The following is a 25,651-nucleotide window of genomic DNA, read 5'->3' as shown; positions in this document are numbered from 1 at the left end:
TCATGTTTGTTTAATAAAGGAAAACTATACATGAATAAACTACAAAACAATGAAATGTGAAAACCTAAACAGTCCTATCTGGTGCAAACACAGAGACAGGAACAATCACCAGTCTGAAACCCAGGCTACCTAAGTATGATTCTCAATCAGAGACAACTAATGACACCTGCCTCTGATTGAGAACCATACTAGGCCGAAACATAGAAATACCCCAAAACATAGAAAAACAAACATAGACTGCCCACCCAACTCACGCCCTGACCATACTAAATAAATACAAAACAAAGGAAATAAAGGTCAGAACGTGACACAGAATCAATAGAGCATCTCTTATGGTACTGTCCACGGGTGGCTTGTTTTTGGAGTCAGGTCCAGGAATGGCTGTTATGCCATAATATCAGGGTGCAGTTGGACCTACAAACAGTATTGCTGGGGGATTTGAAGGACCACAGTCAGTCAACAGGAAATATCATTGTGCTCTTAGGTAAAACACTTATTTTTGTGGCAATTTGGGCAGAAATGTTGCAATGGGGAGGTTCAAGTCACTAGTGAGACACCATGGCAGAATTATGATTTATTAGGAAAGATGGGTTGATCAGTGGCTGTCTGAAGGGTGGAACTGAGGAGTGTTGGAATAATTATATTATATATAATTATAAATGTACAGTATAAATGTTTTAGGTCTTCTAATCAGGTATCAGGATGGGGATGGGATTATTGTATGTTTTGTGTTTTGCTATTTATGTTTTGTGGTTTGGTTTCATGCTGTGAGAGGTGTGTGCTGGTCCTGGTAGTTGAGGGTAGTTTCATGCTGTGAGAAGTGTGTGCTGGTCCTGGTAGTTGAGGGTAGTTTCATGCTGTGAGAAGTGTGTGCTGGTCCTGGTAGTTAAGGGTAGTTTCATGCTGTGAGAGGTGTGTGCTGGTCCTGGTAGTTGAGGGTAGTTTCATGCTGTGAGAGGTGTGTGCTGGTCCTGGTAGTTAAGGGTAGTTTCATGCTGTGAGAGGTGTGTGCTGGTCCTGGTAGTTGAGGGTAGTTTCATGCTGTGAGAGGTGTGTGCTGGTCCTGGTAGTTGAGGGTAGTTTCATGCTGTGAGAGGTGTGTGCTGGTCCTGGTAGTTAAGGGTAGTTTCATGCTGTGAGAGGTGTGTGCTGGTCCTGGTAGTTGAGGGTAGTTTCATGCTGTGAGAGGTGTGTGCTGGTCCTGGTAGTTGAGGGTAGTTTCATGCTGTGAGAGGTGTGTGCTGGTCCTGGTAGTTGAGGGTAGTTTCATGCTGTGAGAGGTGTGTGTTGGTCCTGGTAGTTGAGGGTAGTTTCATGCTGTGAGAGGTGTGTGTTGGTCCTGGTAGTTGAGGGTAGTTTCATGCTGTGAGAGGTGTGTGCTGGTCCTGGTAGTTGAGGGTAGTTTCATGCTGTGAGAAGTGTGTGCTGGTCCTGGTAGTTGAGGGTAGTTTCATGCTGTGAGAGGTGTGTGTTGGTCCTGGTAGTTAAGGGTAGTTTCATGCTGTGAGAGGTGTGTGCTGGTCCTGGTAGTTAAGGGTAGTTTCATGCTGTGAGAGGTGTGTGCTGGTCCTGGTAGTTAAGGGTAGTTTCATGCTGTGAGAGGTGTGTGCTGGTCCTGGTAGTTGAGGGTAGTTTCATGCTGTGAGAGGTGTGTGCTGGTCCTGGTAGTTGAGGGTAGTTTCATGCTGTGAGAGGTGTGTGCTGGTCCTGGTAGTTGAGGGTAGTTTCATGCTGTGAGAGGTGTGTGCTGGTCCTGGTAGTTGAGGGTAGTTTCATGCTGTGAGAGGTGTGTGCTGGTCCTGGTAGTTGAGGGTAGTTTCATGCTGTGAGAGGTGTGTGCTGGTCCTGGTAGTTGAGGGTAGTTTCATGCTGTGAGAGGTGTGTGCTGGTCCTGGTAGTTGAGGGTAGTTTCATGCTGTGAGAGGTGTGTGCTGGTCCTGGTAGTTGAGGGTAGTTTCATGCTGTGAGAGGTGTGTGTTGGTCCTGGTAGTTGAGGGTAGTTTCATGCTTTGAGAGGTGTGTGTTGGTCCTGGTAGTTGAGGGTAGTTTCATGCTGTGAGAGGTGTGTGCTGGTCCTGGTAGTTAAGGGTAGTTTCATGCTGTGAGAGGTGTGTGCTGGTCCTGGTAGTTAAGGGTAGTTTCATGCTGTGAGAGGTGTGTGCTGGTCCTGGTAGTTGAGGGTAGTTTCATGCTGTGAGAGGTGTGTGCTGGTCCTGGTAGTTGAGGGTAGTTTCATGCTGTGAGAGGTGTGTGCTGGTCCTGGTAGTTGAGGGTAGTTTCATGCTGTGAGAGGTGTGTGCTGGTCCTGGTAGTTGAGGGTAGTTTCATGCTGTGAGAGGTGTGTGCTGGTCCTGGTAGTTGAGGGTAGTTTCATGCTGTGAGAGGTGTGTGCTGGTCCTGGTAGTTGAGGGTAGTTTCATGCTGTGAGAGGTGTGTGCTGGTCCTGGTAGTTGAGGGTAGTTTCATGCTGTGAGAGGTGTGTGCTGGTCCTGGTAGTTGAGGGTAGTTTCATGCTGTGAGAGGTGTGTGTTGGTCCTGGTAGTTAAGGGTAGTTTCATGCTGTGAGAGGTGTGTGCTGGTCCTGGTAGTTAAGGGTAGTTTCATGCTGTGAGAGGTGTGTGCTGGTCCTGGTAGTTAAGGGTAGTTTCATGCTGTGAGAGGTGTGTGCTGGTCCTGGTAGTTGAGGGTAGTTTCATGCTGTGAGAGGTGTGTGCTGGTCCTGGTAGTTGAGGGTAGTTTCATGCTGTGAGAGGTGTGTGCTGGTCCTGGTAGTTAAGGGTAGTTTCATGCTGTGAGAGGTGTGTGCTGGTTCTGGTAGTTAAGGGTAGTTTCATGCTGTGAGAGGTGTGTGCTGGTTCTGGTAGTTAAGGGTAGTTTCATGCTGTGAGAGGTGTGTGCTGGTCCTGGTAGTTGAGGGTAGTTTCATGCTGTGAGAGGTGTGTGCTGGTCCTGGTAGTTGAGGGTAGTTTCATGCTGTGAGAGGTGTGTGCTGGTCCTGGTAGTTGAGGGTAGTTTCATGCTGTGAGAGGTGTGTGCTGGTCCTGGTAGTTGAGGGTAGTTTCATGCTGTGAGAGGTGTGTGTTGGTCCTGGTAGTTGAGGGTAGTTTCATGCTGTGAGAGGTGTGTGTTGGTCCTGGTAGTTGAGGGTAGTTTCATGCTGTGAGAGGTGTGTGCTGGTCCTGGTAGTTAAGGGTAGTTTCATGCTGTGAGAGGTGTGTGCTGGTCCTGGTAGTTAAGGGTAGTTTCATGCTGTGAGAGGTGTGTGCTGGTCCTGGTAGTTGAGGGTAGTTTCATGCTGTGAGAGGTGTGTGCTGGTCCAGGCAGACATTTCATTACAGGAATCATGAGGATAATGCACTTTACTGTTTGATCAAATCATGGTATTAGCCTCCTAAAAAATAGGAAGTTTTGAGTAAGGTGACAATGTAGGATGTGCTCTTTCTCAGTTTACAGGCACCCTTTCAGTTTTTTTACGATCCATGAACTTGGCTGTCTAACTGATGACTACGTCGGAACAGGTCTATTTGCTGATGCCACATTTTTTGACCTTGAATGTGAGTTTCTTTTTTTTCCCCATCCCTTCTCTTTCTGTCTTCATCTCCCTCCATCTCTTTCTCTCTCTCTGTCCAACCTAGTGATTTGGGGCAAACAGAGCCAGACCGACCTGCGAGCCCAGCATGGTTCAGGTAGTTATTAAACAGAGCCAGACCGACCTGCGAGCCCAGCATGGTTCAGGTAGTTATTAAACAGAGCCAGACCGACCTGCGAGCCCAGCATGGTTCAGGTAGTTATTAAACAGAGCCAGACTGACCTGCGAGCCCAGCATGGTTCAGGTAGTTATTAAACAGAGCCAGACTGACCTGCGAGCCCAGCATGGTTCAGGTAGTTATTAAACAGAGCCAGACTGACCTGCGAGCCCAGCATGGTTCAGGTAGTTATTAAACAGAGCCAGACTGACCTGCGAGCCCAGCATGGTTCAGGTAGTTATTAAACAGAGCCAGACTGACCTGCGAGCCCAGCATGGTTCAGGTAGTTATTAAACAGAGCCAGACTGACCTGCGAGCCCAGCATGGTTCAGGTAGTTATTAAACAGAGCCAGACTGACCTGCGAGCCCAGCATGGTTCAGGTAGTTATTAAACAGAGCCAGACTGACCTGCGAGCCCAGCATGGTTCAGGTAGTTATTAAACAGAGCCAGACCGACCTGCGAGCCCAGCATGGTTCAGGTAGTTATTAAACAGAGCCAGACCGACCTGCGAGCCCAGCATGGTTCAGGTAGTTATTAAACAGAGCCAGACTGACCTGCGAGCCCAGCATGGTTCAGGTAGTTATTAAACAGAGCCAGACTGACCTGCGAGCCCAGCATGGTTCAGGTAGTTATTAAACAGAGCCAGACTGACCTGCGAGCCCAGCATGGTTCAGGTAGTTATTAAACAGAGCCAGACTGACCTGCGAGCCCAGCATGGTTCAGGTAGTTATTAAACAGAGCCAGACTGACCTGCGAGCCCAGCATGGTTCAGGTAGTTATTAAACAGAGCCAGACTGACCTGCGAGCCCAGCATGGTTCAGGTAGTTATTAAACAGAGCACTGCAGGTATTTCACTCTCTTGATGGCCAGGCCAGAAAGCACAGAGAAACAGAGGGGCACCAACAGTGTTTTATTTGTTGTTTGTTTGGTTTCTATCTCCCTTAGCCACAGTGTGTAGCTGTCTGAATTCAGGCTGTGGGGCCCCAGGTGTGTGTGTGGGCGTTGCATGTGTGTGTGTTTGAGGTTGATGGGGGCAAACCTATTGATGGTCCCCCTCCCATTTGCATAACTGATTAGGCTCTAATCAAAAGTGAAGCTTCAATTCCCTTCCCCCTTAAAGGAGAGCCAGGTAAATGGAGGAGAGGAGCGAGGGATGAGGCGGCATTATTACACAGCCATGGCACAGGAAGTGCTCTAAGAGGCTGTGACCTTGGCATTCACCGCCACCACATCCTTCAGCTCTCATCAGCGGCAGGCCCGTCAGATGCCAGAAATGGGGTGTGACAAAGACAACGAGACAATTGGCTGCTGTGAAGGTGAGAGGAAAGAGAGTCTACACACAGAGACGCCATGATATTCAGTTCAAGTGTTTGTTGTTTTGGTAACAGTCTCACACCAGGTCCATTTGAACCAGTATAGGAGTGGAATAGAAACGTTATTGCCACATCATCCAATTGCTCAATTTCTTAGAACTGGCTGTGACAGTCAGACATGTAGCGGGGACAAATAAAGAAAATACACAAAGGCAAGCAGCACGGATTGTAAAAACTGTTGTCTCATCATCCTTATTGTTGCTTTAGCAATGTGCACGCACACTTTACAATAGCCACAGCACAGGAAACATTCATTCAGATCATTTTTGAATCAGGAGACGTGTGAGATGAGAAATAGGCCATGGTAAAATGACCTCGCACGCACACACACACACACACACACACACACACACACACACACACACACACACACACACACCTCCATGCACACACCTCCATTTGACCTCCTCTGAAGCTGTCTCCTGTGTGGATTGCGGGCATTGCATCTCCTCTCATTTTCAACAGTCCATTTTTAACCTCCCAAGCAGAGTGAGCTTTATGCTAAATCCCCCGACGCTACAAGGAGGGAAAACAGGCTTTTCACCTTACATGTCCAACACCAAGGTTGTTTGGCACTACAGTATCTGACAATCACAGGGACATAAAAGGACCACATTGTTCCTGGTGCTGAGGCAAGATCATTTTACAGACAGAGCCAGCAGATTAAAGGAAGGCAGCAGAGTTAACCTCAGAGCAATCAGCCCTTTAAGCAATGTAACACAGGGCCTGTGTACTAGCCAAACCAAGGCCTGGACTGACGACAGATAGCACTAGATCTGCTGGGGTCCCTCCAGCTAGAGGGTTTGTTCTTGCTTTTTGTCTTTTCATTTTATTTTTAATCTGTGTGAGTAGGAGGAGGGAGGGGGGGGAGGGAGGGGGGGGAGGAGAGGAGGAAGAAGGAGAGGGAGGAGAGAGGGAAGAAGGAGGGCGGGTAGGGCTAGACAGCTAGACAGTCAAAAAGCATTGAAAATTCCCCAAAAGATAGGATTTTGTTTCAAATTTTACGCAGCGTAAATATAACCAATTTTCAGTGCGGCCCTCCAGACCTTGTTGAAGACCAAATACAGACCCTGGGGAAAATTAGTTTGACACCCCTGTTTGAATCCCTTTCCCCTGGTATAGTCACAGTGCTGGATGATTTCATCAGCACCTCACCAATTTACACCCATTCATTATTCATTCCCTCCATTCATTTATTCATCTGTTTCGGTAATGTTCCGTCTGAACTCGGGTGTTTGTGACTCCGTTTGACACGCATTCACACTGCCGCTGAAGAGTACACCGAGATGCTGTGATTATAGAGACAACAACCTGCTGTCCCGATGTTCTCCACTCCATACTCCACAGACGATTGACATTGCTCACAGATGCAGTGGGTTCTTGCATCTTCGTATGAGCATGGGGCTAAGGCCACAAGATCAACAGCTTCAGACCACAATAAAAATGTTACATTTCAGACAATTGAAGTTAAATCGCCAAAGATCCCACGTCATCATTAGTAGAGTACACTGGTGTATCATACTGTACCTAAATAAACATTACCTGACTCCTATTAGAAAGATAGGTTTCAACTATTAAATTGACCATCCACAAGAAAAACAACTCCCCATTGAAACGCCGCTTGTTCCCCTCCTGTATATGTGTATTTAAATTCCCTGCAGGCTGGATAATGGTGGACCATCTCGCCATGGCAGTCCCTAACATGGTGACAGTCACTCTCTCCCATGCCAATCTGGGTATAGTGATACCAAGCGGCAGAAAGGACACAGGCCACGCATAACATGTTGAAATAAGGCATGAAATCAACAGTGGATCACCGTCAAGTGCTGTTGGCACATTTTAGGCTCAACCCTGACATTTCCCATTGTAGAGACCTTTGGAGGGAAGTGAATAGTGAAATAACTGCATAATGTTACCTTATCTAATCACATTTGGCGGATTGGATTTTTCCACTTTATAATAGCTGGCAGAGTGATGATGCGGTGAGTGGGTGCCAGGAAGGAATTCATCCCTTACTGAAGCCATTGGGTTACAGAGAGTGACATGGCATTACAACATCACATAATCATCCTCAGGAACACAGCTGAGATCAGACAGAGAACACTGCGTGTGTGTGAGATTTGATTTTTTTGTTTGTGTGCCAAACTGTGTGTGTGTGTGTGTGTGTGTGTGTGTGTGTGTGTGTGTGTGAGAGTGAGTGTGTGTGAGGAGGGAGGCAGGGAGTGGGGTCTGTGTGTGAGTCAACAGGGGGTGCATTACCCCACCCCAGCAGGCAGAGAAGCACACAGTGCCTAACAAGATGGAACTTACCAGGGAATTGGTAGCTGTAGCTCGGGGCAAAACCAGTGTATCCACGGCCATACGTTGCTACAATGTTTGGGTAACCTAGGGGGGCGAGAGAGAGGACAATCAGGAGTTGTGTTAAACCATCTTGGCCTCCCATCACTTTAGAGACACACACACCACACACACAACCCTGCTGCTGACACTAGATAGCATGTGAGTCATGAGGCTCAGTTTTAGCTGATGAGCATCAGAAGTGTCCCAGTCTCAGCCTGTCATGCTCTCCAGCCTCCTCCTCCCAGATGTCCCTTCGTCCTCCCGCAGGCTCCCAGGGTTATATGGCAACAGGGTGTCTGGATCTGTCCAGGTTTTTTGTCCCCTCTACACTGTTATTGATGGATAACCTTTCTTTTAGAGCCCCGGCTAATCGATCATGAACGACACGGTGCTGCAAGACAATGAGTGGATGAGATTTGTGCAAGGACATTATGGATTAGAGAGACGCGGGGTCTTTCTGAGGTGTGAGGCTACCGCGGTGCGCGGCGGGCGGTAATACCTGCAGAGATACCACAGACGGAACAGGCAAGGGGAAATATGATTGAGAGATTGTAAAAAGTCACTCCAAAAGTGGCAAAAAAGAAACTGAGTCTGCTATTTGGGAATATACTTGCAATCTGTTAAATTGTGCCATCCTCGCTGAGGCAGAAGTGCTCCTTAAGCTCCCCAGTCTCTTATTTCCGATAGAGCCATAACTGTTTCAAGGGTGTGTGTGTGTGTGTGTGTGTGTGTGTGTGCGTGAGTGTGTGTTACAAAAACACCACATCAGCCTCCCGAGTGGCGAAGTGGTCTAAAGCTGTGCTACTAGAGATCCTGGTTCGAGTCCAGGCTCTGTCGAAGCCGGCCACGACCGGGAGATCTATGGGGCGGCATACAATTGGCCCAGCGTCGGCCGGGTTAGGGGAGGACTTGGCCAGCAGGGAAGTTCCTGTCCCATCGTGCATTAGTGACTCCTGTGGAGGGCCGGGCGCAATGCACGCCAGCTGTACGGTGTTTCCTCCGACACATTGTCGTGGCTGTCTTCCAGGTTAAGCGGGTTGTGTTTCGGAGGATGCACGGCTCTCGACCTTCACCTCTCCTGAGTCCATACGGGAGTTGCAGCGATGGGACAAGACTGTAACTACCAACTGGATACCAGGAAATTGTGGAGAAAAAGGGGTAAAAACACATGGGCAGTGTTCGCCATGCTGGATCCGTTGGAGCACATCCTGGTCACGATGCAAGACAAGAGGGAAATAAAGTGAGATGGGACTCAACACATGCTGCTCTTGTACGGTTGCCAGATTGGAGACAGGAGCTGTCACATTCCAACTGGGTCTCATTAGACACTTGAAGCTGTTGTTTAAATCCTGCTACAGAGCCCTATCACTGCTCACAAACAACAACAGCAGTTTACTTGCACATTTTGTGCATTTGTATATGTTTGTGTGAGAGAGAGAGAGAGAGAGAGAGAGAGAGAGAAAGAGAGAGAGAGAGAGAGGGGGGGGGGGGGAGAGACACAGAAAGAGAGAGTATTGGAGGTAAATGCAATGTAGTGGTTACTATGAGGTTCTGACACACATTGGACTTGATACAATTTATAATGAAGATATTGTTCAAACAGCCCAAGCTGAGTGGCCTCATTTCCTCCATCCCAGACCTGGTTTCTTTCTCACTGGCCCAGAGAGATACTGGACTCTATGAAATTGGCACTTACTGATCATAGTGAGCTTCTGACAACATCTATACATTTAAATACTGAACGTGTTCCATTTCTTTTTTTTGTGAGGATATTTAAAGGCGGCTATAAAGCTTCTTTGAAGGAAATTCTTCAAGACTGTTGGAAAAGCATTCCAGGTGAAGCTGGTTGAGAGAATTCCAAGAATGTGCAAAGCTGTCATCAAAGCAAAGAGTGGCTACTTTGAATAATCTATTTGTTTAACACTTTTTTGTTTACTACATGATTCCATATGTGTTATTTCATAGTTTTGATGTCTTCACTATTATTCTACAATGTAGAGTATGGTAAAAAATAAAGAAAAACCCTGGAATGAGTAGGTGTGTTCAAACGTTTTAATGGTACTGCACATTTTGTCATTTTCACTTTCACTTACTTAGCTAGCAAATGCAGCTAGCTAGTTTAGCCTACTCAAACACCTGGCTCAAACAGAGGGATGCTATGTTAGCTAGCTGGCTATGACTACCCAACACAACACTGGAACTCTTCCAAGTCAAGGTAAGCTTTTGGTGTAAACTGCTTACTGACTATACGCTGTAACGTTACTGCATGATTGTAGTGAGTTTACTAATGTATGTCCTACTAGCTATGTTGACCATGATGTTACTTTAGCTAATATGGGGACAACGATGTAGGCTGTGTGTAGGTTTGGTTTGGAAAGTTTGTTTCACCTGGTCACATACAGCTGATGTGTTGTGCGTTGAAGTCACAAGATAAGGGAAAAAGTGAGAGGAGGAGAGCGCATAGATGTGAAAAGGTGAACTGTGTTTACGTGTGATCATGGGTGTATTCATTCCACTGATTCTATTAAAAACTTTTCTTAAACGGAGATAAACATACCTGAATTTGTCCAATAGAAACTCTTGTTTGCAACTGTTGGACTAATGATTATACCCTATATCAGCTAGATGCAGGCAAGAGTGTGCAAAGCGGTATTGAATGTGTCACTGTTCATCACCTCAATTTTTTCTCTCGACCTGTGTGCGTGCACCTAGGTTATAAACTTTAATTCATAGGCTAGTTGTAGAAACCTCATGGCGGGTATAAGGAACATTTGAGTATCACGTAGTAGCCTAAACCTATCAATGTTACATTGAACTGGGTGAATGGAATATGAATGACAGTCATGCAATATGCTGTAATAGAAATAAGGCCATGCTCATACATTATTATTATTCGTTTTTTTAAAAAGCGTCCTCCCTTTAAAGAGGTTGCGGAGAAAGAGTGATAGTGTGTGTGTGTGTGTGTGTGTGTTTGGTGGGGCTCTATTGACAGTGGGTGATTAACACAGAGAAAAGCCAGAGCTTTGAGGTTTGAGTGTGTGTGTGTGTGTGTGTGTGTGTGTGTGTGTGTGCACATGCGCGCGTTGGGGGTAGCCATGCCTCGTCAGCAGAACAAATAACAGCCCATCTAGGGCTATGGCGGTCATGAAATTATGTCAGCCGGTAACTGTCATGCAGCCTCAAGGTTTGTACTCAACTAAGTCTATCAGTGCTTGCTGTTGTCTGCATGAACACAGACACCGGCATTAACACACACATTTGCAAGCACTCACGCACCCGCTTAGTCATATTCCATTGTCTCTAGAGACATACAGATGTACACATTAACACATTCACTCACACACACTTTAATTCTCTCCAACTCAGCTCTGCTGTCTGCATATGATAGGCTACTTATGAATTACACAGCCAAATGAATGACCTAGAACACAGCAAGACAGGCCTGCATAATCAAACAAACACACACAGATGCTCCGCCCTTTAAATTAACACACATTTACTCCTCAGTCATCACATCCTTGTTGTATAAATTGGAAACCAACAATGATAAACTGTGAGACATAAGAGCCTGTCTCAGACATGTTTTCCGGTGGTCGAACAAGCTCTTTGCGCAACAATAGAGTTGGGCTGATATGAGAAGAGAGAGAGCGAGAGAGCGAGAGAGAGAGCGAGAGCGAGTGCGTGTGCGTGTGTGTGTGTCGCCCTGCCTAACAGTAGCAGGTGAGACGATCACCGCGTGCTTCTGCTTTCCTCCAGGAGGTGGAGCTAGGCTAGACAAAGACATCCAGACAAGGGGCTCAACATGAGGGGATGGAGACATGGAAACAGAAGAGGAGAGGAGAGGAGGGGGGTGGTCTGGCTGTCGAGACGATGAGTGGAGTAGGCAGTGGCCTATAAGACCGTGTGCCGGCATGCATGAACGCACACACAAACACACAGCAGATAGGAAGTGATTCATCTGACTATTGTTCTGGGGTGGGCTCCTCTCCTCAGTCTCTCCTCTCCTGTCCTCCATATCTCTCTGTATATACCTCAGTAAATAAAGGCTGTCACTGTATCTGGCCCCACTGGCTGCCTCAGAGCCTCAGGGCCCATGTATTAATATGCATACTAATGCACCTATTTTATGGCTCAACAGTTCAGATTCACTTTAAAACCAATTATGCATCTGGTAAAGCCGCACTCTGCGCAGAGCTTTAAATGTGCATTCATTTCAGCAAACATACATTCAGGCTCTAACGCAATAAAGATAAATGGCTCGATTAGGTGTAGTAAACAAAGAAGTGAACAGAAGGGGGGGGGTTAATGAGATTTAGGCACGTAAGGAATTAGGGTTCCTTAAATAATAAGCCTTGTTGATTTTTGTATGTAAATTAGCGAACAGAATGTTTCGCTGTCCTGCTTTTCCAATTTCATTTAGATAACAAGTGTCGAAGAGAACTTGGCAGTTCAGTTCATACTCCCTCTCTCTCCATCCTTTCCTTTACTGCTACTCACACTTCTCTCCTCCTCCTCTCCTCTTCTATGCACTCTTTCCATTCGCTCCACATTTTGCCAAGTTGATAAATCTGAAAAAGTTCACCAGATTGTTGTGGAGTGTCTTCATATTAGTCTAAAACAGGGCTCTTCAACCCTGTTCCTGGGTTTTCACTCCAACCCTGTTCCTGGAGAGCTACCCTCCTGTAGGTTTTCACTCCAACCCTGTTCCTGAAGAGCTACCCTCCTGTAGGTTTTCACTCCAACCCTGTTCCTGGAGAGCTACCCTCCTGTAGGTTTTCACTCCAACCCTGTTCCTGGAGAGCTACCCTCCTGTAGGTTTTCACTCCAACCCCAATTAGAACTAATCTGATTCAATTTATGATCCAGCTAATTATTACAATCAGGTGTGCTAAATTAGAGTTGGAGGAACAGGGTTGGAGAACCCTGTCCTAAAACATGTCTGTTGACAGGGCATTGACACTGCCATCTGTAGAGCAATTTGACACAACTCTGCCAAACCAACCAGGCTGAGTTAGAACAGAAGCTAGAGGTTTGTGGTGGTGAAGTTGGAGAATGAATGATGTTGATGAAGATGAACTATAGTAGGAGACAAGCCCTCCTCTCCTCTCATTCCCCCAACAGATGAAATCATGTGATATCCATACCCTATTATTCAGCAATCTTGAGGTCTGCCAGATGAAATCATAAATTCATAATTTAACATTACTTCAATTTTCCTCTTCATTTACTTCTGTAATCCATAGCTCTGCTTGGATGAATTTGGGGGCTGGGAGAATGGGGGTTTGGGGTGGTGGGCGGGGTGTTTGGGGCAGTGGGTGTGGTAATGAGACTGTCTGAATATCAATAGAATATTTAATGCAAGCCCCTATGAGGATGCTTCATCAAGCCAAATTACGGGCAGGGCGACCTATCCTGCAGCTTCCATTAGCCGTCATTCGGATTCAGCACCCAGCATCAAACGATTTATTTGCTTCAGTTACTTTGAGCAGACGATCAATCTAACAGTAATTATCTCTTGTCACTAACGCTGGGCTGAAGCTCTGAGAAGATAGGGAGAAGGGAGCTGGAAGGGAGGGGGTAGAGCAGGGTGGGGGAGCCTTCACAAAATCCTTGTTTCCTGTCTTTTCCATGTCAAATCTACAGAAAATGGGGGAACATGCTTTGTGAACTGCTGTGAGGGAGGGGGTCTTTGTGTTGTTGTGGGGGGGGGGGGGGTGACGGAAGAGTCCCAGCATTCCCTTGAAAGAGCTCTAGTCTAGCAGATGTTTGTAAGTGGCAGCGGACTTGTAGGAGCCATTTGACTGTATTTCCCTTTGCCTTCTTAATTCTTCATAGTGATTTGGGGAGCATGTCCTTTTAGTTACATTCCTTTACATAGTAAGTGGCTGAGAGTCTCAATGTCAGGCAGAAATCACTAGCACATCAGAATCAGAATTAGGATTGGTATCAGAGTTGGTGTTGGTATCAGACAGTGTGAGAGGGAGACACAGTTAGTCAGTGTCAGTCCTGCCAGAGCATTAGAAACCATGGTAATGTCAAAGTCTTGGAAACGGTCACTTTGGAAATGTTAGTGGGCTACATTTGCTAATTGCCATATTGTGTTTAGTCAATATTACCGTAGGGCCCCATTCTATCAGAAAATATGTCTTACACCAATCCAAGTGTACTCACTCAGCATGCCCATCCCCAGCATGAAGGCATCCATGGTGTAGGGCAGGCCCCTGGCCCTGCCTCGCGTACCTGGCGGGAACATCACCTCCTTGGGCTGAGCCTTCTTGCATTCTACCTGTGGACAGTACACAACCAGATGTACATCAATGACAAGGACTCTCACAGTACACAGGATGAACATAGACAATACATTCAGTTGAAGTCAGAAGTTTACATACACTCAGATTGGAGACATTAAAATGTGTTTTTCAACCTTACCACAAATTTCTTGTTAACAAACTATAGTTTTGGCAAGTCGGTTAGGACATCTACTTTGTGCATGACACAAGTAATTTTTCCAACAATTGTTTACAGACAGATTATTTCACTTATAATTCACTGTGTTACAATTCCAGTGGGTCAGAAGTTTACATACACTGTTGACTGTGCCTTTAAACAGCTTGGAAAATTCCATAAAATTATGTCATGGATTTAGAAGCTTCTGATAGGCTAATTGATCATTTGAATCATTTTGAGGTGTACCTGTGGATGTATTTCACGGCCTACCTTCAAACTCAATGCCTCTTTGCTTGACATCATTGGAAAATCAAAAGAAATCAGCCAAGACAGCCAATAAAAATTTTTTGTAGACCTCCACATGTCTGGTTCATCCTTGGGAGCAATTTCCAAACGCCTGAAGGTACCACGTTCATCTGTACAAACAATAGTACGCAAGTATAAACACCATGGGACCAAGCAGCCGTCATACCGCTCAGGAAGGAGCCGAAGAACACCATCCCAACCTTGAAGCACGGGGGTGGCAGCATCATATTGTGGAGGTGCTTTGCTGCAGGAGGGACTGGTGCATGTCACAAAATAGATGGCATCATGAGGACGGAAAATTATGTGGATATATTGAAGCAAAATCTCAAGACATCAGTCAGGAAGTTAAAGCTTGGTCGCAAATGGGTCTTCCAAATGGACAATGACCCCAAGTATACTTCCAAAGTTGTGGCAAAATGGCTTAAGGACAACAAAGTCAAGGTATTGAAGGGGCCATCACAAAGCCCTGACCTCAATCCTATAGAACATTTGTGGGCAGAACTGAAAGAGCATGTGCGAGCAAGGAGGCCTACAAACCTGACTCAGTTACACCAGCTCTGTCAGTAGGAATGGGCCAAAATTCACCCAACTTATTGTGGGAAGCTTGTGGAAGGCTACCCGAAACATTTGACCCAAATTAAACAATTTAAAGGCAATGCAACCAAATACTAATTGAGTGTATGTAAACTTCTGACCCACTGGGAATGTGATGAAAGAAATAAAAGCTGAAATAAATCATTCTCTCTAAGCTTATTCTGACATTTCACATTCTTAAAATAAAGTGGTGATCCTAACTGACCTAAGACAGGGAATTTTTACTAGGATTAAATGTCAGGAATTGTGAAAAACTGAGTTTAAATGTATTTGGCTAAGGTGTATGTAAACTTTAGAATTTAACTGCAGATCGACATTGAATACATTCAAGGAATATGGCATGTGTCAGTGTCACGTTCTGACCTCTATTTCTGTTGTTTTGTATTTATTTAGTATGGTCAGGGCGTGAGTTGGGTGGGCAGTCTATGTTTGTTTTTCTGTGTTTTGGGGCATGTCTATGTTTTCGGCCTAGTATGGTTCTCAATCAGAGGCAGGTGTCATTAGTTGTCTCTGATTGAGAACCATACTTAGGTAGCCTGGGTTTCACTGTGTGTTGGTGGGTGATTGTTCCTGTCACTGTGTTTGTTGTCACAGGATAGGACTGTTTTGCGTTTGCACATTTCTTGTTTTTGTTAGTTTGTTCATGTGTAGGGATTTATTAAAACATGAATAACCACCACGCTGCGCTTTGGTCCGCTTCTCTTCCTCCTACAGACGAACGCCCTTACAGAATCACCCACCGCAACAGGACCAAGCGGCGTGGTAACGGGCAACAGCGGCACAAGGAGGAATGGACTTGGGATGATGTGTTGGACGGCAAGGGTTGCTACACATGGGAGGAGATCCTGGCGGGAAAGGATCGCCTTCCATGGGAACAGGTGGAGGCAGCGAGGAGAGCAGAGGCAGCCGGAGAGAGGAGCCGGCGATATGAGGGAACACGGTTGGCAAGGAAGCCCGGGAGTCAGCCCCAAAAATTTCTTGGGGGGGGGCTAACAGGGAGTATGGCTACGCCAGGTAGGAGACCTGAGCCAACTTCCTGTGGTTACCGGGGGGCTAGAGAGACCGGGCAGGCACCGTGTTATGCTGTGGAGCGCACGGTGTCCCCAGTGCGGGTGCACAGCCCGGTGCGGTACATTCCAGCTCCGCGTATCGGCCGGGCTAGAGTGGGCATCGAGCCAAGTGCCATGAAGCCGGCTCTACACATCTGGTCTCCAGTGCGTCTCCTTGGGCCGGCTTACATGGCACCAGCCTTGCGCACGGTGTCCCCGGTTCGCCTGCATAGCCCAGTGCGGGCTATTCCACCTCGCCGCACTGGCAGGGCGACCGGGACCATCCAACCGGGTAAGGTTGGGCAGGCTCGGTGCTCAAGAGCTCCAGTGCGCCTGCACGGCCCGGTCTATCCGTCACCACCTCCACGCACCAGCCCTCCGGTGGCAGCTCCCCGTACCAGGCTGTCTCTCCGGCCCATCCTTGCAGGGGCTCTCTCCTCTCCAGCGCTGCCGGAGTCTCCCGCCTCTCCGGCGCTACCAGAGCCTTCCTCCTCTCCAGCGCTGCCGGAGCCTCCCACCTGTCCGGCGCCTCTGCCGGAGCCTCTCGCCTGTCCGGCGCCGCTGCCGGAGCCTCCCGCCTGTCCGGCGCCTCTGCCGGAGCCTCCCGCCTGTCCGGCGCCTCTGCCGGAGCCTCCCGCCTGTCCGGCGCCTCTGCCGGAGCCTCCCGCCTGTCCGGCGCCTCTGCCGGAGCCTCCCGCCTGTCCGGCGCCTCTGCCGGAGCCTCCCGCCTGTCCGGCGCCTCTGCCGGAGCCTCCCGCCTGTCCGGCGCCGCTGCCGGAGCCTCCCGCCTGTCCGGCGCCGCTGCCGGAGCCTCCCGCCTGTCCGGCGCCGCTGCCGGAGTCTCCCGCCTCTCCGGCGCTACCAGGGCCTTCCTTTTCTCCAGCGTTGCCGGAGCTTCCCGTCTGCCCAGCGCCAGCTGAGCTTCCCGTCTGCCCAGCGCCAGCTGAGCTTCCCGTCTGCCCAGCACCAGCTGAGCCTCCCGTCTGCCCAGCGCCGCCAACGTCTGCCCAGCGCCGCCAACGCCGCCCGTCTGCCCAGCGCCGCCAGTGCCGCCCGTCTGCCCAGCGCCGCCAGTGCCGCCCGTCTGCCAGGAGCCGCCAGTGCCGCCCGTCTGCCAGGAGCCGCCAGTGCCGCCCGTCTGCCAGGGGCCGCCAGTGCCGCCCGTCTGCCAGGAGCCGCCAGTGCCGCCCGTCTGCCAGGGGCCGCCAGTGCCGCCCGTCTGCCAGGGGCCGCCAGTGCCGCCCGTCAGCCAGGGGCCGCCAGTGCCGCCAGTCAGCCAGGGGCCGCCAGTCAGCCAGGGGCCGCCAGTGCCGCCAGTCAGCCAGGGGCCGCCAGTGCCGCCAGTCAGCCAGGGGCCGCCAGTGCCGCCAGTAAGCCAGGGGCCGCCAGTCAGCCAGGGGCCGCCAGTAAGCCAGGGGCCGCCAGTGCCGCCAGTAAGCCAGGGGCCGCCAGTGCCGTCAGTCAGCCAGGGGCCGCCCGAGCAGCTGCCCCTCTGTCCAGAGCAGCTGTCGCCCCTCTGTCCCAAGCTGCTGCCGCCCCTCTGTCCCGAGCAGCTGTCCCTCTGTCCCGAGCAGCTGCCCCTCTGTCCCGAGCAGCTGCCCCTCTGTCCCGAGCAGCTGTCCCTCTGTCCCGAGCAGCTGTCCCTCTGTCCCGAGCAGCTGTCCCTCTGTCCCGAGCAGCTGCCGCCCCTCTGTCCCGAGCTGCTATCGCCCCTCTGTCCCGAACTGCTATCGCCCCTCTGTCCCGAGCTGCTATCGCCCCTCTGTCCCGAGCAGCTGTCCCTCTGTCCCGAGCAGCTGCTTCACCTCTGTCCCGAGCTGCCCCTCTGTCCCGAGCAGCCCCTCTGTCCAGTGGGGTCATTGAGAGGGGTGGTCATGGTGAGTAAGCCAGGGAGGCGGACAATAAGGCGGACTAAGACAATGGTGAAGTGGGGTCCGCGTCCCGCGCCAGAGCCGCCACCGCGGACAGACGCCCACCCAGACCCTCCCCTATAGGTCAACGTTTTGCGGCCGGAGTCCGCACCTTTGGGGGGGGGGTACTGTCACGTTCTGACCTCTATTTCTGTTGTTTTGTATTTATTTAGTATGGTCAGGGCGTGAGTTGGGTGGGCAGTCTATGTTTGTTTTTCTGTGTTTTGGGGCATGTCTATGTTTTCGGCCTAGTATGGTTCTCAATCAGAGGCAGGTGTCATTAGTTGTCTCTGATTGAGAACCATACTTAGGTAGCCTGGGTTTCACTGTGTGTTGGTGGGTGATTGTTCCTGTCACTGTGTTTGTTGTCACAGGATAGGACTGTTTTGCGTTTGCACATTTCTTGTTTTTGTTAGTTTGTTCATGTGTAGGGATTTATTAAAACATGAATAACCACCACGCTGCGCTTTGGTCCGCTTCTCTTCCTCCTACAGACGAACGCCCTTACAGTCAGAGATTTCAGGACAGACAACAAGACACATAAGTCATACGCGAAAAATCGTCTTCCTGTACTTGAGATGAACATACAGCAAGCACTGTACAATACATAGGCACTGAAAATCATGAAAGGAATATGGTGTTGACCCCATCTCACACAGGGCTTTCAGAGTAGGGCCGTCTTGTGGAGCACCTAGAAGGCCATCTAACCTCACATCCTTAATTTGGAAATGAAATGAAGAACAGAGGTGGGGTCCTAGCGTTTCCTCCCCGCTCCCCACAGCTGAAATGATTTTGTTGTTTTTTATCTGTTTGTTTGTTTGCTGAAGTGAGCAGGGCTGCTCCGTCTCCAGGTAAAGTTTGTCAAATGTTCTCATCTCTCTCCATCTCCTGTCTCCATGCTTTGTCTATCTCTGTCTCCCTCTCCCCGTCTCCCGTTTTCTCTCTCTCTCATCTGGTTCTCATCACACAACCGCCTCCACCCCAGGGCACTATTACACCCCCAACACACACACCTCAACCGCCTGTGTTTCCATTCATATTTGCACCCCCCATCTCCACACACACACCGCTGTGCTGACTGACATTCCATCCTCCTAACATAACGCTTATTACTTTTATGCCAGGGTTATCAAAAGCATCCCAGAACACACCAAGGCCATTGTGTTATTAAGGTCAATTGATTTGTTTCAATGGCTATGCCAGTATCGTCATTAGCCTTCAATCAATACATTGTAAACACACCAAAACAGGTCAGAGCAGACAGAAGCCATGCTAGAGGCCATGTTAACCTTCATCCTCTTTAATTAAACACATTGTTCCTAAAACAGAGGGGATGTGACTGTCTATAATTATATCAGGCGGGTGAAGAGGTGCGGGCGTAGTGGGTGAAGGGAGCGGTGGTGGGTCTCTGCCCGCTGCTGGCTAATGGCTGTGGAGAGCCAGTCGTGATCAGGGTGGGTGTCATCAGCACCAGTGGAGCGGTGGGGCCAGGGCCCGTTAGTTAAGAGGCCTGACGAGCGCTTCCCTGTTATTACTTAACTAATTACATGGATGGCTCAGGTTTTAACGAGTGCTGATGAGGTCCTTCAGATTTTAATGAAAATATGAAGGGGGGTTAATGGTGTGGGGGAGTAAGGGGGTGGAGATAGGAGGTCATGGTCGGTCACGAGTCATGACGGCAGTCAAATTCTGATATGTTGATGGGCATTAGTAGCCTACCAAACCTGCTGACCGCCTGGTACTCAGTACTCTATTGTCCCTCTAATCATGCTGACATCATTGCAAATGTAATCGCAAATCTAATCAAACACTTCATGAGAGCCCATGAGATCATGTTACGTACCATTTCTATAGGCCATGCAATTGAGTGAGAATGGCCTCTATTAAAAAGAGGAGGATCCCATTAGCTATAGGCTAGGCCTACTATATTTATTTCTCAACTTTCCTAATATTGAGCACATTGCTTCTCTTTACAACAGGAGTATAGCCAACCTGGCTGGCATGAAAATAAACCACGGGGAAAAGCGTCCTCCATTCACTATTTAAGTGCATAGACAACGTATGTTTTCCACTGCCTCTGTTTCGAGACAGATGCATGATAATGGTCCATTCTAAATCAAAACAAATTTCACGCATATATTATTTAATATATGTAAAGACAAGATTAAATCAAGAATAGTCTGATGGGTGACAACAAGAGTAGCACATTTTGGGGAATATGGAAACTTTCCGTGGGAATTAACAGGAATATATGGGTATTAACTGAAATATACGCAAATGAATATTAACACCATTTAAATGTAGATGTTTTTGCATTGGATATATTTACCATATCACATGGAGACAGAAACAGAAAACTTTTACCTTATCATAAGTAGACATAATTGCAAATGATGAAATCCTTCCAATAGAAATGCAAAAAAACAATTTAGTAGCGAATTGAACTTTCATTAAATGAGTTGACTCTTCACATGAGATGATTTTACTGAACAACAAACAAAAGGGAATATTGAATGATCCATCGCATCTCCCAAAAAACGATTTGAACATACAATGGGGCAAAAAAGTATTTAGTCAGCCACCAATTATGCAAGTTCTCCCACTTGAAAAGATGAGAGAGGCCTGTAATTTTCATCATAGGTACACTTCAACTATGACAGACAAAATGAGAAAAGAAAATCACATTGTAGGATTTTGAATGAATTTATTTGCAAATTATGGTGGAAAATAAGAATTTGGTCACCTAAAAACAAGCAAGATTTATGGCTCTCACAGACCTGTAACATCTTCTTTAAGAGGCTCCTCTGTCCTCCACTCGTTACCTGTATTAATGGCACCTGTTTGAACTTGTTATCAGTATAAAAGACACCTGTCCACAACCTCAAACAGTCACACTCCAAACTCCACTATGGCCAAGACCAAAGAGCTGTCAAAGGACACCAGAAACAAAATTGTAGACCTGCACCAGGCTGTGAAGACTGCATCTGCAATTGGTAAGCAGCTTGGTTTGAAGAAATCAGCTGTGGGAGCAATTATTAGGAAATGGAAGACATGCAAGACCACTGATAATCTCCCTCGATCTGGGGCTCCACGCAAGATCTCACCCCGTGGGGTCAAAATTATCACAAGAACGGTAAGCAAAAATCCCAGAACCACACCTAGTGAATGACCTGCAGAGAGCTGGGACCAAAGTAACAAAGCCTACCATCAGTAACACACTACGCCGCCAGGGACTCAAATCCTGCAGTGCCAGACGTGTCCCCCTGCTTAAGCCAGTAAATGTCCAGGCCCGTCTGAAGTTTGCTAGAGAGTATTTGGATGATCCAGAAGAAGATTGGGAGAATGTCATATGGTCAGATGAAACCAAAATATAACTTTTTGGTAAAAACTCAACTCGTCGTGTTTGGAGGACAAAGAATGCTGAGTTGCATCCAAAGAACACCATACCTACTGTGAAGCATGGGGGTGGAAACATCATGCTTTGGGGCTGTTTTTCTGCAAAGGGACCAGGACGACTGATCCGTGTAGAGGAAAGAATGAATGGGGCAATGTATCGTGAGATTTTGAATGAAAACCTCCTTCCATCAGCAAGGCCATTGAAGATGAAACGTGGCTGGGTCTTTCAGTATGACAATGATCCCAAACACACTGCCCGGGCAACGAAGGAGTGGCTTCGTAAGAAGCATTTCAAGGTCCTGGAGTGGCCTAGCCAGTCTCCAGATCTCAACCCCATAGAAAATCTTTGGAGGGAGTTGAAAGTCTGTGTTGCCCAGCAACAGCCCCAAAACATCACTGCTCTAGAGGAGAGCTGCATGGAGGAATGGGCCAAAATACCAGCAACAGTGTGTGAAAACCTTGTGAAGACAGAAAACATTTGACCTCTGTCATTGCCAACAAAGGGTATATAACAAAGTATTGAGATAAACTTTTGTTATTGACCAAATACTTATTTTCCACCATAATCAAAATCCTACAATGTGATTTTCTGGATTTTCTTTTCTCATTTTGTCTGTCATAGTTGAAGTGTACCTATGATGAAAATTACAGGCCTCTCTCATCTTTTTAAGTGGGAGAACTGGCACAATTGATGGCTGACTAATTACTTTTTTGCCCCACTGTATATCCCAACATTTGTATCACAACTAAAGTTACATTAATAACTCTACATGAAGCATATAGGAGTACCTGTTTCTTTGTTTACTGCTAAACACAGGGCAGCTGCATGTGCTCACTCCCTTATCATTTGGACAAAATATCCTTTCTGTTTTATTCAGCTTTGTTCAATTGTATTATTCATACAATAAAACAATATAAAATAATGCCACAGAGTTCTAAGCAAATCTTGTCTGCTAAATGAACTAGTGTAGCCCACAGCCATATGACATATCCAGATCAGGACCTAACACAAGGACAACTCAGAGTATTCTATTCTGTTCTTCTGAAATAGACTACATTCTCTTCATATCATGTTTCTTTAGACCTATCTAAAATAATAATGGATATATTCAATTTGTTTAAATGTAGATGTTCCAAAGGTCTGCATCAGTGGATGCTAGGCTATGTGTGGAAGCCAGGCGATGCTAAATGTGTTTTTGTTAATTAACGGTCAATTACCGTGAGACCGGCAGTTATTTGCTTGACAATCACCGGCCGATGAAATTTCATGACTGCCACAGCCCTAGATGGAGGGCTGGCTGACGCTCTTATCATGGCAGTGCAGTGGAGAGGAATAGTGTTTGACAGTGTGTGTGATTCTCTGGTGTTTGAGTCTCTGTGGTTTACTAAGTTTACCTCTCCCATTTGTCTGCAAACTTTAGACAAATGTCCAGTAGTCATCATGAAATAAAAGAATCAATCGCAGAGATGACACACAGAAGCAGGTCGAATGATTGGTCCAAACTAGATCCCTTTCCAGGCGTTTTCAGCACAATAAAGAACATTCTTCTTGTGCTGTTAGAGCCCAACTCTTGAATTCCTCCAATCAAAATCCATCCATCCCAAAAAATATTTTAAGAGTAAAAAAGATATAACTCCATTGGTAATTCATTCCAACGTCATTTATACAAACATCCATTTACCTAATCTATTCATAATGACTAGTGAGAGTGTGACATTATTGTGAGTAGAGCATCTCTGTACACACACACGTCTGTCAGAGTGGTTTGATTGACAGGTCCCCCCATGACCAGAGAGCAGGGAGCTGTGAAGGGCAGGGAGCTGTGGGGGGACCTGCCACCTGCCAGTCTCCTTCTGGGGGGTAATTAGAGAACACCCTACTCCTCCTCCACTCCTCTTCCTCCACATGAGTTTTTACACATGAAAGTTTTTAATGTTAACAAGCTCTTTTAACACCAACAACCTCCCTGTTGTGACAACGTGAAAGTGCAGCCTCAGGATGGTGTGATAGACTACAGTTAAGAAAACAACCCCTACTAAAGAACAATTACTCCAGGAAGAAACAATTACTGAATAGCAATCATGTTTTACTGTTGGTAAGTGCCACTTGCCCACATAGATGCCCAAAATATGTAGACAATATTCCAGCTCATAATAGTCAGGATCACAGACTCCTTCATATCTATTATGTAAAAGCATAACTTTGTAAAAGTGACAGAGGTGGAAAGTGGTCATCAGCACTTTCTTTCTTTTAGAATGATCCAGACCAGAAAGAACACTGTCACTTTCCCTGACTGCCATAAGATGTGGAACCAACCTTCTTTAGAGACACATTTTGTTCCCTCGAGCACATTTAAGAGCAGACAGACAGACAGACAGACAGACAGACAGACAGACAGACAGACAGAAAAAGAGAAGAGAGAGAAGTTGCCTCATTCACAAAACTGATTCATTCTCACGTCTCTTCTTCCCGTCTTCCTCCTCAGAACTGCAGTGCTGCAGAGTGCAGTGCCTGGCTGGCAGAGTGACTCATCCCTCAATAAAACAGTGCAGTCCCTCCAGGCAGGAGAACGAAAGGCACTTTCCCCTAAACCCAAAACCAGCACATCAATATAACAGAGGCAAACATGACAATAGAAAAGGAGGGCTCTAGTCTATTGAGAAGAGGTCATCAGAGTGGTCACATCAGATGGTCTGTTTTGACTATTATTATCTGAGCATGGCAATAAAAGGAAATGTACAGGTAACCACTCATTTTGTGTTTTACTCAGCCCTTTCTCTGTCTCTTTATCCCAATACCTAACAGCACAGCCCTGCCATTAAGACCACTCACACCTGCCCCCAACCATCTCCCCACCATGGGAAAAGGTCATGAACAAACTGTTCCATCATATTTGTGGAGGGAGGGAGGGAGAGAGAGTTGAGGAAGAAAGAGAAATCAGCTTGGTTGCCCTGAACTTAACACAGATAATTCATTTCAAGTTGAATTAGATTACATGGGAGACATGAGGTGCCCCTGTACATTATTGATACAACTTACAGCTATTTTGCCCGACACACAAATCTATATCTGCAGAGAAAAAAACACAGAAATGCTGTCAGAGGCTATTTATGCTTCCAAAACAGAACATTGATTTTCACTGTGGCGTTTGCGAGAGGACGGCGCTCTAAAGCAAATAAAAAATATTGTATGTGTGCGTACCTGCATTGCATGTGTGTGTGTTGTTGGGCTCTTCATCAGGCAGTGTCCTGGCTATAGATTACAGTGGGGTCTCTCAGGGTGAAGCAAGTGGAGGCAGCCCCAGCCTCATCTCTCCTCTCCACTGCTTTTTCCCCTTCATGTGTTACATCAACTACAGTTAGGAGACCATCAACCCTGTTAGCTCTACCATGCCATTTCCACTGGTGTTATGTTATAAACCCTGTTAGCTCTACCATGCCATTTCCACTGGTGTTATGTTATAAACCCTGTTAGCTCTACCATGCCATTTCCACTGGTGTTATGTTATAAACACTGTTAGCTCTACCATGCCATTTCCACTGGTGTTATGTTATAAACCCTGTTAGCTCTACCATGCAATTTCCACTGGTGTTATGTTATAAACCCTGTTAGCTATACCATGCCATTTCCACTGGTGTTATGTTATAAACCCTGTTAGCTCTACCATGCCATTTCCACTGGTGTTATATTATAAACCCTGTTAGCTCTACCATGCCATTTCCACTGGTGTTATGTTATAAACCCTGTTAGCTCTACCATGCCATTTCCACTGGTGTTATGTTATAAACCCTGTTAGCTCTACCATGCCATTTCCACTGGTATTATGTTATAAACCCTGTTAGCTCTACCATGCCATTTCCACTGGTGTTATATTATAAACCCTGTTAGCTCTACCATGCCATTTCCACTGGTGTTATGTTATAAACACTGTTAGCTCTACCATGCCATTTCCACTGGTATTATGTTATAAACCCTGTTAGCTCTACCATGCCATTTCCACTGGTGTTATATTATAAACCCTGTTAGCTCTACCATGCCATTTCCACTGGTGTTATGTTATAAACCCTGTTAGCTCTACCATGCCATTTCCACTGGTGTTATATTATAAACCCTGTTAGCTCTACCATGCCATTTCCACTGGTATTATGTTATAAACCCTGTTAGCTCTACCATGCCATTTCCACTGGTATTATATTATAAACCCTGTTAGCTCTACCATGCCATTTCCACTGGTGTTATATTATAAACCCTGTTAGCTCTACCATGCCATTTCCACTGGTATTATATTATAAACCCTGTTAGCTCTACCATGCCATTTCCACTGGTGTTATATTATAAACCCTGTTAGCTCTACCATGCCATTTCCACTGGTGTTATGTTATAAACCCTGTTAGCTCTACCATGCCATTTCCACTGGTGTTATGTTATAAACCCTGTTAGCTCTACCATGCCATTTCCACTGGTGTTATGTTATAAACCCTGTTAGCT

At 47.0% G+C, this 25,651-nt stretch overlaps 1 protein-coding gene across 10 annotated transcripts in view; it reads right to left on the bottom strand.

Moving 5' to 3' along the window:
• LOC110507900 (RNA-binding protein Musashi homolog 2) overlaps positions 1 to 25,651 on the bottom strand; it is a 404,988-nt gene that overhangs the window by 97,352 nt on the left and 281,985 nt on the right. For all 10 annotated transcript variants that reach the window (XM_021588303.3, XM_021588309.3, XM_021588310.3 and 7 more), the window contains exons 9-10: positions 13,632 to 13,746; positions 7,431 to 7,505 (exon numbers count right to left, since the gene is read on the bottom strand). In XM_021588303.3, the coding sequence (XP_021443978.3) occupies positions 7,431 to 7,505; positions 13,632 to 13,746 (190 nt within the window). The remainder of the gene's footprint in view (positions 1 to 7,430; positions 7,506 to 13,631; positions 13,747 to 25,651) is intronic.

This window comes from Oncorhynchus mykiss, chromosome 27, assembly GCF_057628025.1.
Source record: "Oncorhynchus mykiss isolate SJ-2025 chromosome 27, ASM5762802v1, whole genome shotgun sequence".
Lineage (NCBI taxonomy): Eukaryota > Metazoa > Chordata > Actinopteri > Salmoniformes > Salmonidae > Oncorhynchus > Oncorhynchus mykiss.
Note: the sequence above shows the minus strand (reverse complement) of the source record. Positions and strands in the feature narration are given on the sequence as shown.